The sequence below is a fragment of the Dipodomys merriami genome, unplaced genomic scaffold (genome assembly GCF_024711535.1).
Source record: "Dipodomys merriami isolate MVZ:Mamm:240054 unplaced genomic scaffold, mDipMer1.0.p SCAF_103, whole genome shotgun sequence".
Taxonomy (NCBI): domain Eukaryota; kingdom Metazoa; phylum Chordata; class Mammalia; order Rodentia; family Heteromyidae; genus Dipodomys; species Dipodomys merriami.
This window is the reverse complement of record NW_027202305.1, coordinates 46,964-60,645: the sequence shown is the minus strand read 5'-3', so window position 1 is coordinate 60,645 and position 13,682 is coordinate 46,964. Positions and strand designations below refer to the sequence as shown.

Here is a 13,682-nt window from a genome sequence, read left to right as displayed (position 1 = left end):
CTTGTAATTCTGATTTTAAAGTTTTTATTTAAAAATGTTTAAGTAGCAAAATAAAATAGTTACATCTTATATAGTATTTTTTAAAAAATCATCTTCTCTCAGCTGGGCACTGGTGGCTTACCCTGTAATCCTAGCTACTCAGGAGGCTGAGCTCTGAGGATCATGGTTCAAAGCCAGCCCAGGCAGGAAAGTCCTGGAGACTCTTATTTCCAATAAACTACCAGAAAACCGGAAGTAGCATTGTGGCTCAAATGGAGAGCACTTATATTGAGCTGAAGAGCTCAAGGACAGCGCCCAGGCCCAGAGTTCAAGCCCCAGGACTGACCAAAAAAAAAAACAAAACCACCTTCTCTAGGTGGTTTGATTATTCATTACTAAAAATAATGCTGGCATGAATAATCCTGTGCATTTATTCACTTTGGGAAAAAGACAACAGGACAATGAGTAACAACATTTAACTATGAAAGCAGCCAGGAGCCAGAATGAAATAAGGACAGAAACCTTAGCCAGGAAACTGTGTCATGTGGTCTGTCCTTGTTAGCATGAGAGGCCGTGATTCACACCAGCCATTCCAGGCAGCAAGTCTGAAAGTACACAAGGAGAGCTTGTTTAATAAACAAGACTAGAGTCAAAAGTAGAGTGGAACTGAGGGGCAAAAAATCCTTAATATGTTTATAAAGTCACACTGGAACTCAAGTAGGAACAGAATATTGTTTCTAATGGATGAAGTCAATATTCTTCACCCACTTGCACTTTTTTGAGTAAAATACATGTAAAAAATTGATAAAAATTTTGGCAGCATAAGATTTTAGGCTTGGAGGAATAGTAAATCCTTTATCCTAACTCTGGGCAGTTTTGGTATTATATTCCCAATAAATTTGAGATTTAATTACTCAGTTTTAGTCATTGGTTTATAACACTGGTTTTGAAGTAGCAGTGATGTTCCATAAACATATTGGTGGCCTCTGTGTAGGATTTCATCTAGTGTGAATATAATCGAAATGGTATATTCAGTCTGGTTTAACAGTATGGCTTTTTTTTTGTCAGTCATGGGGCTTGGACTCAGGACCTGGGTGCTGTTCCTGAACTCTTTTGCTCCAGGCTAGTGCTCTACCACTTTGAACCATAGCACCATTTCTGGTGTTACAGTGATTAACTGAAGATGAGTCTCATGGGGACTTTTCTACCCGTGCTGGCTTCAAACTGATCTTCAATCTCAGACTCTTGTGTTGCTAGGATTACAGTTGTGAGCCACCGGCACCTGGCAGATATTCTTCTTTATCTTTTTTCATTTTGTAATTTTTCGATATGGCAAATGAATTATTTTGAATTTGGGGTGATTCTTTTTATTTTAAACCAAGAAGTATCATTAAATATACCAATGTTCGTTACAAAACTTTCTGGCTCCTTACTATTTAGTAAACATATTCTAGATAAATGATGAGCTCTACTTGGTATAAAAATGGCATAAAAATTATTGTCTCTGATTCAACCCCTTTTATTTATTTATTTATTTATTTTGTCAGTCGTGGGGCTTGAACTCTGGGCCTGAGCGCTGTCCCTCAGCTCTTCAGCTCAAGGCGAGCGCTCTACCACTTGAGCTACAGCGCCACTTCCGGTTTTCTGGTGGTTTATTGGAGATAGGAGTCTCACGGTCTCTCCTGCCCGGGCTGGCTTTGAACCATGATCCTCAGATCTCAGCCTCCTGAGTAGCTAGGATTACAGGCGTGAGCCACCAGCGCCCCGCTCAACCCCTTTTATTAATCATTATCTTTGTGTGTTTTTTAAAGTTAGTTAGCACATATAATAAAAGGTTGAGGTTTATGATGTTTACTTTAAAATAAAGACTCAATAGACAGTCTTTGTTTCATTATTGTTTTACATATTTAATAAAATAAGCTGAATTAGAAGTCCAATGTATCCCAACTATGAAAACTTAAAAGCATGATATTTTTCTTCATTGTTTTCAGGTACTTAGAAAACTTTAATAGTTTTTTTCATTAATTTGGATTAATTTAGAAATATTAGAGACTAATAACATATTTTTGCTCATTATAAATTGAGAAAAATGCTTAGGTTTCTTCCTTGTTCTTCAGACATGAGGAATAAATAGCTCCTTCTCAATGGAAAATTGTATTCAACTTATCCTAGGGTGAAAAAAGAATATGTGAACAGATAAGTAAAAGGGACATACTCTTTAATCGCAATCTCATTTTAATCTAGAATTTAATCTGTCCCGTGGCAGGGAATGTTATATACTGCAGTGAAGTCTCCAAAACAGCAGTATCAGCAGCATCTGGGCACTGATATATAAACACAGACCCTCAGACCTTCAAATCAAAGGCTGAACTTTGATAAGATATACACATGGCTTATAGATACCTTCAAACTTTTTCCTGGGTAGATGACTTTTGTTTTTCTGTTTAGTTTGTTAAGTGTCAAAGAATAAGAAGAAAATGATAAAAGCAAATGAATGAAGATTGTTAATATGATGAGGGCAGAGGATACTTTGTAGTTCAAGCCAAAACATGCTCAAAAACTCCAACTGGATGATCATGACTCTACATGTAAACCTTAAGTTTATATTAGGAACTAGAAGAGCCATATGGTTATAATACTTATTGAAAATAAAAAATAAATCACAAGTGAATAGGAAAAAAGTCTTAATTAAAGTATCTAACTGAAGCACATCACATGGCATACATTCCTGAAAATACTGTGACCCACAGTAAACTTCTCTTTAAAATGTTAGTTCTAAGCTGTCTATACATAACTTGTCATAATTCACATAATGAAGATGGTAGATCCACTGGCTTTCACCTCTGTGCTTGTATGCTGTATAATTAGTAGCCAAACCATATACATTTTTACACTACAAAACTATGGGTAAATTGTTCAGCTTTGCTATGCCTCAAGATCTCTTCCCATAAAACAAATCACATCTATTTCATGTGATTGTTGTAATGATTAAATACAATAATATGTACTATATATCTATATCTATCTATCTATAGATAGATAGATATAGATAGATGAAGAATCTAGAATAAGAAACACTAGATAGCGTTTGCCATTATGACTCATAACTTGGTTAAGAGTGCCCATTCTTGGCTTTGGCAAGCTTCTTTCTGTTCACTCAAGACCACCCACCAGTTGTAGGCTGATTTCCAGGACTCATGCACACATTTGCATGTCTCTACATTATCTGGTTATTATGCTTCATGTTGAGATCTGCTCCTTCCTCACATTCTGCTATACATGTTTCTGGAAAAAAATTCTCTGTGACAGTGTGAAGTGGAGTGCTTTGTTCCAAAGTTTAAGTCTGTTGCAAAGGATATATCCCCAGACTAGCGGTCACTTACTTAGAATAAAATGAAACCAAGGGAGCCAAGCAAAGTACTTGTCTTGTTCTTCCTTAATTATTTCACCTCCTTTTCCTCACCTTCATGGGTAAACATTGATCATCCATCTAGAACAAAGGACAGTGCAGGATTCCTCCCTTCAAAGGCTAACTGTATGCTAGAAAGTTTTTGTGGCTAAGAAATACATGAAAAAAGGGGTGGGAAGGTGGCTCAGTGGTAGAACGCTTGCCTTGCATGCTTGAGTCCCTGGGTTCGATTCCTCAGCACCACATAAGCAGAAAAAAAAAAGCCGGAAGTGGCGCTGTGGCTCAAGTGGTAGAGCGCTAGCCTTGAGCTGAATTGCTGAGGGACAGCACCCAGGCCAGGCCCCATGACCGGACCCAAAAAAAAAAAAAAAAAAAAAAGAAATACATGAAAAAGTCAAGAGTACAAATCTGAGTATGGCTTCTTTTGTATCCATAAGGGTATACTGGTTAGCTCAACTGTCACCATTTGACTTCCACAGTGATTTAATGTGGATGACCAAAGAGTAGCCTAGGAGAAATGAATCAAAAGGTGATTGGAAAGCCGGGCGCTGGTGGCTCACGCCTGTAATCCTAGCTACTCAGGAGGCTGAAATCTGAGGATCATGGTTCAAAGCCAGCCCGGGAAGGAGAGACCGTGAGACTCCTGTCTCCAATAAACCACCAGAAAACCGGAAGTGGCGCGGTAGCTCAAGTGGTAAAGTGCTCGCCTTGAGCTGAAGAGCTGAGGGATAGCGCCCAGGCCCAGAGTTCAAGCCCCACGACCGACAAAAAAAAAAAAAAAGTGATTGGACTTTGGTTGAGGTTTTTAAACAGAACATATACCACTGGTTTTTAAATGTTTGCAGTAATCTCAGAGGCCTCCATTGAAATCAGAAGCATTATGTCTTACTTCTCAGCCCTCCATGCCTTGAATAGTACTTGGCTTGTGGCAGTAAAGTGTTTCTGCTGGGCAGTCCTTGCTTCAAGCCTCCCACAGGGAGGTTCCTCTTAATGCTCCAAATCCCCTCCAGGGCCACTGTCAACATTTGCAAAAGAAAGATGATAGTATTAATGTGTTCTTTTTTTTTTTTAATACAAAGTGTTTCTAAAGTAGGTACTTAGTGATTTTTTTCAAGTTATTTGGGCAGGTGTTTGTCTTAAACCACTCAAAGTCTTCATCATTTATTCCATTGTATGCATTCAATTATTCCCATTCAATTAAATAAAAAGAATGCCCCTATATAATTTAGCTTGATCTTAAACAAATACATGAAGAGTCAATAATATTAGAATATATATATATATATATATATTTATAACAGAAAAGTATCAGGAAGGAACCAGAGTTAATACAAAGACTTTATGTAGTTTAGTTTAATTCTTCAAGTAATTGTAAATATTTCCACAAACCCAAGACTCCTCTGAGAGCCAGAAACTAGATGCTATTTAATCCCTCCATGAAGGAAGCAATAGCCAAATCACAAGTTCCTATATTTAAAACACCACAGCAGTTGGAAAGTGTTACTTATACAATGATACAGGATAAAATCTAGATCCTAAGTCCTGAAACTATAATAAAGCTTAGTAATGATTTGCATTGAGTTAACCTCTCTACCCTGAAAGTCACTGTGCTTTGATCTTTCAAGTCAGTCACCATTTTAAGAACTTCTTTGAAGAAAAACTACAACCAATTTTAAATAAGTTAGTGAATTCAGATTAGTTACCATAAGTTGTTTTTCTAGTCTTTTAGCTTGCAGAAAACGTTTTTGGTGTCAGAACTGGGGCTTGAACTCAGGGACCGGGTACTTTCACTTAGCTTTAGCTTTTCTGCCTCAGGCTGGAGCTCTTATCACTGGAATCACAGCTCCATTTCTGGATTTTTGGTGATTAATTAGAAATAAGTGTCTCATGGATTTTCTACCAGCCTGGGCTGGTTACTTTGAACCTTGATCCTCCAATTTCAGCCTCCTGAGCAGCTAGAATTACAGGTGTGAGTCCCTGGCGCTGACTTTAGCCTGCAAATTTTAATGGCAACTGTCATAGATCATAGCTGTACATTGGCATTGGTACTGACACTTTATACCTCTGCCCTAACAAATTGTCACATCATGTGATGAGTAAGATCATAGCCTTTAGTTCAAAGCAAAATAGGATTTTCAGTCTCAGTTCTACTACCTCCGTTTTGGGCAAGTCTGTGTTTGGGAAACTGTCTGTTTTCCTTATTTTTAAATAGAGATACTATCTGTGTGTGTGTGTGTTGGTTCTCAGGCTTGAACTCAGGGCATAGCCCTGCCCTTGAGCTCCTTTCACTCAAGGCTAGTACTCTATCAATGAGCCACCCCTCCACTCATGTGTGTTTTTTTGGGGTGGGGGTGGGGGTGGGGGATTGATTTGTTGGAGATAAGAGTCTCACAGGCTTTTTTGCCTGGGCTGGCTTCAAACTGCAATCCTCAGATCTCAGCCTCCTGAGTAGCTAGGATTGCAAGCATGAGCCACCAGTGCCCAGGTGATATACTATCCACCTTGACAGATTAATTTAGGATGTGAATAAAATACATATGAAGTGCTTTGGGCTTAATAAATAGCTGTCTTTATTTTTATGGGGCAGTGGCTTTTCTTTCCATGAATGAATTTGGATTCCATTACTGAGCCTGTGTCAGTGTCAACACTTGCCTCTCCCTTCTCACTTGGGAGTAGAGTAAAAGATTAGTTTCTTCCTTCCAGAGGCCTTCAAGGAAAACTCCTCAATCTCCTCTAGTCAAGACGTTACAAAGTTGAAGCTGTTCTTCATATGTAACTTAAATCCTGTCTTGTCATTCAAGCCATTTTCCTTTTCCTGTTTAGAGTAGTATTGGCTGTTCCCCAGCCCCTAGCAATAGATTGTCCAAATCAGGTGCCCACAAACATTTTTAGACATCCCCTGCACACCACAGTATACAAGAGACCAAAGGAATAAACAGATTTGTTTCACACTATGGGAAGACCTGGTACAGTTTAAAATCTGCAAGCATAGCTCTGCAGACTATGGCATAATTGTACTGGTCAAATTTAGTCATAGCCAAATAGAGAAAATACCTGAACACAAATCCCAGTGTTAAGAAATTCATTAAAAACTGTAAAGCCAGTCTAGATATGCATACGTATTTGTTGCTGGAAAACTCAGTGAGATTGCTGGAGAGAAATGGCACTACTTTTACTTGATAGGATGTTTGTTGAAAGCGTTAACAAAAGGTGATATATTAGATTGGAGAAAAAGAGGTCTATCTAGTAGGCAGCAGATTTTCCATTGTGACACCTGCTTCTTTGCAGAGAAACCATACTCCCTCAGATTGGGCCAGGCACATCTCAGAAGGTGGAAGAAAGACAAAGGAAAGAGCAGAGCCAGGAAGACCTCAAAGCAGATATGCCTAGCTTAAAAAAGTAAAGGGTAGCAGGCACAGGAGAGAGGCAAAGACAAAGCAATCAAATCTTTTCCTAGAATTTGCTAGAAATTCCTATCTCTGTCCTCTTATGCCTCCAACCCCTTCTCCTCCAAAACCTTTCCAGGTATGTTTTTATTATAGATATAAAAGTTACAAAACCGTAATTTGTGTCTGTGGACTCCAGTAATGAATATAAGAGCTTCAAAAGCCAGTTTAGAGCCATATCTTCTACGCTTCTCTTGTGTAAACATTTTCAGAAAGGACCAGGGTAAAAAAACTAAGTAATTGTAGTTCATGTTTGGTGATTCCTAAGCTCTAAAATTATCTTGACATATCAGTTGGTGTCTAGTAAATTCTTTGCATACTTAGGTGTACAAAACATCACCAAAAGCAATAGCAAATAACAAAATTGTCTATACTTGTTTAGTAACATCTTGTGTTTTCTAAATTAGCATTAAATAAACCAGTCTAAAATTATGTTTTCATGTATTAAGTTATACACACAAATGAATGGATTGATTAGTATATTATTTACATTCATTGCAAAAGGAAATGTATAAGGGGAAAGAAACAAGCTTCATTAATCAAATTTAAGACTACTATAATCTCTGCAGATTTTAACCTGAAAAAAATACAGAAATCATTGAAATACATTCAGAGGTAGAAAATCATCACTGTTTTTTTATTTTATTTTATTTTTTTGCAGGATATGATATTTGGATGAAGATGTTAGAGGAGGTGATATATTCAATTTCCCTAAAAACCGTCTAGAAACGAAAAGAAAAAAAAAAGGTCTAGAAAGAAGCATAGATACCCATTGAGACAGCTGCTTCTTTTCAGAGAAACTGTGCTCCCTCCTCGTTCATTCCAAGAGATAGAAAGAAAAACTAAGGGAAGCCCAGATGTCTGTGTCTCACACATCCTAGCTGCTCAGGGGTCTGAGCCCCCGTAGACAAATCTGAAAACATCAGCCTTTACTGAAGAGAACCAAGCAAGAGTGACAGGCTGTGAGTTCAAGTCCTAGTACCAGCACATACACACCAAGATGAAGTGGGGAGATGCAGGCAACCAGTCTATAGTAACTACTATCTGAACTGTTGCTTAGCCTTTGAGAAGCCCGAAAGCCTAGGCGATGGGGCAGCTAGAAGTCAGAAAATATTTCACATGCTGAACATCAACGGGACTAACCAGTGGATGGACTGGATATAGAGTCTGAGGATTTGCCTTTGAAGAGTTTCTCCTAATCCAACACATGAGAGAGATGGTATTTCTTTCTTTTTTTGGGGGGGGGGTCCGGTTGTGGGGCCTGAACTCTGGGCCTGGGTGCTGTCCCTCAGCTCTTCAGCTCAAGGCAAGCGCTCTACCACTGAGCCACCTTCCCAGCCCCCGAGAGATGGTATTTCTTGATATGGAGAAGGCCTGTGGAAGAGTGGGTATTTAGAAGTCTGGGGTACAGAATTAGAGCTCTATTGTAAATTTGTTAACTGTGGTGTCTATCAGACGTCTAAGTGAAAAGCCAAGTAGGCTTTTAGGGGCTTGAAAAAAGCAAAGGCAAGAGATAACACACTTTGGAGTCATTATCACAATGTAGATGAATCTGACCACTCAAGGAGTTGAGTTTAGATAGAGAAAACGGCCTGATCAAGTTCTTCACATTGTAAAGGCCAGGAGGGGATAAAGTCATCCAAGAACATGTAGAGAGGGTGGCCAAAGAGGTAAAATGAAAACCAGGACAAAGTAGCCTGGTGACCTAAAGGTCAACTTGAGGGAATTTGTGTCCAATGCTACAGAGATGTGAATATGATGGAGGAAATCACTGAGAAGAAAGTTATTTGCAATCTGGAAAAGAACAATTTTCCTGAATAATGGGAATAAAAGGTGAACTGCAATGAATGAAGGAACAAAGTTTTTACTCTTTTTGTGTACAGGTTCCCTATTTTGGCTAAGGAGTTGGGCTTTCTAGCCAGACAGAGAAAAAGAGAAATTTCTATTTCATTCTATTTTTTTCTAAATAGGATAGCTCTTTCAAAGGATCTAGTTTTGGCATTCAGTTTTCTAGAATAAAATAGTGTGTTTGAGTGCCCTCTGGTGGGTCTTGTAAAAACCCAGCTGACTGTATATGAAGCATATTTGAAAAAGGTTGCATAGAAAAATGACCCATTTCCTACCTCTCAGGCTGTGTCACAATCAAATGTATTAGAAAGGTACAACACGTGACAGGCACAGATACAACATATACCTAGTAGTATTACAATAATCATAATGCTCATTTTTTTAAACACCAGAAAAATAGTATATGTAGACTCGGTTTCATGACAGAAATTTAGTAGCTCATTCTGTATTTATTCATAGAGTTAAAATAGACTAAAACTTTCTCGGAAGATACGGAGAAAATCTGGCTATTTTATTAGCCAGATTTTTTTGTAAGAAGGAGTAAGATGAAGGCACAAAATGGGCTTTGTTAACTGGGTATACAACTATATTGTGCTTTGAACTCATGTTTGTTAGGTAGCCATTTTACTCTTAAACCATGTTTCACCTCTTTTTTTTTCTTTAGATTTTTTTTTTTTTTTGGGTCGGTCGTGGGGCCTGAACTCTGGGTGTGAGTGCTGTCCCTCAGCTCTTCAGCTTAATGCTAGCACTCTACCACTTGAGCCATAGCGCTACTTCCAGCTTTTTCTGCTTATATGGTTCTGAGGAATCGAACCCAGGGCCTCATGCATGCAAGGCAAGCACTCTACCACTGAGGCACCTTCCCAGCCCCTTCTTTAGATATTTTTCTAATAAAGTTTCATGCTTCCAGTCCTCAGGACTGGACCTCAGTCCTCCAATTTATGCCTTCGTGGTATAACAGATACATGCTACCATTTCCAGCTTATCAGTTGAAATGAGGTCTTGTTAACTTTTGCCCAGGCTGTTTTCTGAGAGTTACAATTACAGTACAAGCCAGTGCACCTGGCTAAACTTGCTAGTTAATACACAGATCATTAGGATGGAGTTCTTTTTTCTTTAGTGCTTATTTGGACACAGGCAGAACAATCACAGAATGGTTAAAGAATTTCTCAAGAATTCACTTTTTATTTTGATAATTATGTTCTTTTGTTTTGTTGGTGACGTGGCTTGAACTCAGGACCTAGGCGCTGTCCCTGAGCTCTTTTGCTCAAGTAGCACTCTACCACTTTGAGCCATGATTCCACTTCTGGTTTTTGAGTGGTCAATTGTAGACGGGTCTCAAGAGGACTTTTCTGTCTGGACTGGCTTCGAACCATGATCCTCAGATCTCAGCCTCCTGAGTAAGCTAGGATTACAGGTGTGAGCCATCATTGCCCGGTCAAGTTTTGTAATAAGTAATCACCCTGTGATTAAGTAGACAATTCCACATTTATTTCACAAATATACTTGTCATTGAGATTACCTGCAGGTGGATTTTTAATGTGGCACTCATCTCTCTTAATATAAAGTTCTTCTTCCAGTACTTCCTTAATTCTCTTATGTGGCTCACAATACAGAAATTTTTTCCCTGTAAAGGCATTAACAAAATTGGTTTCTTACTTCATCCCCATCTTCTTGTCATTATACTTACTTGAACGTGTTTTAAAACATTGTGAGTGAAAGGTTATGTTGCAGAATCAGGACGCAAGCTGCTGCTTCTATTCATACAACAAAGTGTGAAGATCTATAGGATAGTATTGATGGGGCTAGATTCAATAACTTGTACTTAGTGTCAAACAGATCAAACATGCAAGTACAAGATTGAAAATTTCTGATCAAACCTGATCAGTCCAGGTTCAGGAGACCTGAGCAGGGGAGAGGGGGTGGCTGCACCACGACGTCACCACTGCCTGTCTGCTCGGTACCGGTACCGAGGGAGCTCCTACCAGGAGTTGTGCGTCGTCAGGTCAGACTGCAGTTCCCGCCCTGCAGGTCGAAGGCTGAATTCGCTCCTTGATGAAGTGGGGTGCTCAAGAGGCCCCGGCGTGACTCCGGGGAGCCCCGCGGGCGGCTCGGCTCCGGGCCGCGGGGGGGGGGGGGCACCAAAGCTTCCTAATTGCCCTCTGACCCCAGCTACTAACGCCAGTGTTTCCTGGCCCCTCCCGAGTGTGACACGCCGGGGTCCACCTCTCGCCTTCGGGGAGTTGGTTCGGGGCGGGCGGCGGGAGCTCCGGGCGCGGGCTCAGGGGGCCGCGCGGCCGGTCCTCGCCCCGGGCTGGGGCGGCGGTGCTGGGCCGCGGGGTCCCGGGTGGGAGGTGTCCCTGCGGGGGGGGCAAAGGTCGGGGGGCGGTGTCCCTGCGGGGGGGGCTCTCAGGGCGCAGATGCTGAGAGCTTCTGCCCGGGCCGAGCCTCGAACCCCGGCCCCTCCGCAGAGACAGGGAGGCGCTGGGAGCGCCGGGGACTTCGAGGCTCCTCTCCGCCGCGGGTGTGCGGTGTGCAGGAGCTGCGCGCCGGGATGAGGCGGGGGACGGAGACTCCGAGCCCACGCGCGATCGAGACAGCGCGGCGTGTGAGTGTCCGCACTGCTTCTCCTCTGGTCTGCGCATCGTCCCGGGTCGGGACCGTGTGTGAGGGCGAGGCGACGCGGCCGTGCGTGCGCGGGTTCACCCCCGCGTCTGTGCCCTGTGCGTGTGGGGATGCGTGCACACGAGTGCACGGCGGCGCACGCGCGGTCTCTCACACAAGCCGCTGCTCACCGCCCCGCGCCCGCCCCTCCGCCGATCCGAGCCGCAGCGCAGCCCGGCTCCGGCGACCGTCCGCGCCCCAGCCCGCCCGCGCCTCTCCGCGGCCTGAGGCGGAGCCCAACTCACACGGCTTGTGGGGCTCCGGGGCGCCGCCCGGCTCCGCTCGGGCCCCGCCTCCCAGCGCCGCCCGCGGCCCGCGCTGCTCCCCGTCGCTGCCCGCTTCGGGCCCTGCCGCGGCCTCGGCCGCCGCCGCGGAGGCCTCCTGGAGCCTCATGCCGCTCGGTGCCTGGGGGCCGCGGGGTCCCGGCCTAGGCTCCGCAGGCTGCCGGAACGCGACGCCTCTAGTTGTCATAGTGACCAGAACGCTCCCCGCCCAGCGGCGGCTCCCGGAGCCCCGCCCCTCGGGAGCCCCGCCCCCGAGCCCTCCCCCCCCCTCCAGCCCGGCCTCAAGAGCCTCTCCGGAAGTCTTGCCCCTCGGGAGCCCCGCCCCTCGGGAGCCCCGCCCCCGAGCCTTCCCCGCCCCTCCCTCCCAGGTGGGACGTCCTTCCGGCCTCCCGTCAGTTGCTTTCCTACCCGTTTCCGCGGCAGGCACCTCGTGTGCGGAGCGGCGTGGAAGTCCGTCCGGAGCGCAGAACGAGGGGAGGAACCGAGACATGCTTTCAGATGTGGACCCGCGGCAGTCGGTAGTTTCGTGGGTCTTGAACTCAGCGCCTCAGCGCCAGGCCAGCGCTCGACCGCGTTTCCTGGAGGTTCTTTGGCGATGAGTCTCACGGACTTCCCGCCCCGGCTGGCTTTGAACCGCGTCCCCGGAGCGCAGCCTCGGAGGAGCTGGGATGGCAGGCGTGGGCAGTCTTCGGGGACTGAGGAGCAGACGGCCGGAGCGGCGAGGTGGGGCGGGCGTCTTGCATTTGATGGCGAGCCCACGCCTGCCATCCCGCTCCTCCGGAGGCTGCGCTCCGAGGACGCGGTTCAAAGCCCGGGCTGGAAAGCCCGGGCTCCCATCCCCAACCAACCACCAGCAAGCCGGAGCGGCGCGGGGCGCCCAGGCCCCGAGTTCTGTTGCTGGTGGCTGGCTTCCCTCCCCTTCAGCCGCATTGCAGTTTCACTCAGCAATGAGGTAAAAACCTGACATTTGTAAGGATGCAAGTATTGAAAAAGTCAGGATGGCTGTTCTCTCCACTGACTGATAGAAACGAGAATTCTCTGAAATATTCGTGACGTAAGGGAAAATTTCCTAGAGGCCCTGGGTAATGGTTTTTTTCTTCCAAACAACATCTTAACTACTGGAGAGCTCTCTTTTTCTAATTGTATGTTTAAGCACAACTTTTTGAATGTCTTTAATATTAAAGTAATATTAAAAGTCTAAAGTAGAATACTTTTTTTTTGGTCAGTTGTGGGTCTTGAACTCTGGGCCTGGGCACTGTCCCTGAGCCTCTTTGTGCTCAAGGCAAACGCTCTACCACTTGACCCACAGTGCCACTTCCAGTTTTCTGGGGGTTAATTGGAGATTACTGCCCAGGCTGGGTTTGAACTCCGATCCTCAGATCTCAGACTCCTGAGTAGCTAGAATGACAGGCATGAGCCACCAGCACCCAGCAGAAAAAATTTAAAGGCCCATCAAAGTCTAAGAAAACCATGGCTTTATTAAAACTTGCATACTAGTTAAAAATTATGAAAGTATAGTCTGTTGCCTTACAGACTTTTGATCCTGTACAGCAAAAGCCAGTTACCAATATCTGCACAAGTTCTTGGTTGTCACAACTGGGAGAGACTGAGAGGTGCCGCTGGCATCTAGTGAGTGAGGTTCCAGGAATGCTGCTTCCTCCAACCCCCATTAAATTACTTGGCGTCAAATGTCACCAGTGTGGATGGACTCCAACGTGCCTACTACCCAAGGGTATAAAATAAAATCAAAGGAATGATGAAAGGATCCTAATACCTTCACTTGCTTTTGATTCTTCTGGTAGTGATTACATACTTTTAAACTTAAAATTTTTTAAAATGCAACTGGACACTGGTGGCTTTCACTTGTAATCCTAGCTACCCAGGAGGCTGAGATCTGAGGATTACTGTTGGTTTCAAGCCAGCCCAGGCAGGAGTCCAAGAGACTCTTACTCTAATCAACCATCAAAAAGCAGAAAGTGGAGCTGAAGCTCAAGTGGTACAGCACTAGCCTTGAACAAAGAAGCTCAGGGACAGTGCCTAGGCCCTGAGTTC

At 43.9% G+C, this 13,682-nt stretch overlaps 1 protein-coding gene across 1 annotated transcript; it reads right to left on the bottom strand.

The window, feature by feature from the left end:
* Positions 1–1,884: 1,884 nt before the first annotated feature.
* On the bottom strand, positions 1,885–11,794 carry LOC138809692 (uncharacterized protein C11orf97 homolog). Its single transcript, XM_069996525.1, has 4 exons — positions 11,592–11,794; positions 10,205–10,309; positions 4,278–4,403; positions 1,885–2,147 (listed from the first exon to the last, which is right to left on the bottom strand). Exons 1-4 carry the CDS (start codon positions 11,737–11,739, stop codon positions 2,143–2,145), a joined length of 384 nt encoding a protein of 127 aa, XP_069852626.1. The 5' UTR covers positions 11,740–11,794; the 3' UTR covers positions 1,885–2,142.
* Positions 11,795–13,682: the final 1,888 nt, after the last annotated feature.

Coding starts and splice junctions, on each gene's coding strand:
- LOC138809692 (XM_069996525.1), bottom strand. CDS start 11,739: ATGAGGCTCCAGGAGGCCTCCGCGGCGGCGGCCGAGGCCGCGGCAGGG. Junction 10,310..11,591: donor CCCGGAGCCCCACAAGCCGT/GTGAGTTGGGCT, acceptor ATGCCTTTACAG/GGAAAAAATTTCTGTATTGT. Junction 4,404..10,204: donor CATTAAAAATCCACCTGCAG/GTAATCTCAATG, acceptor AAATGTTGACAG/TGGCCCTGGAGGGGATTTGG.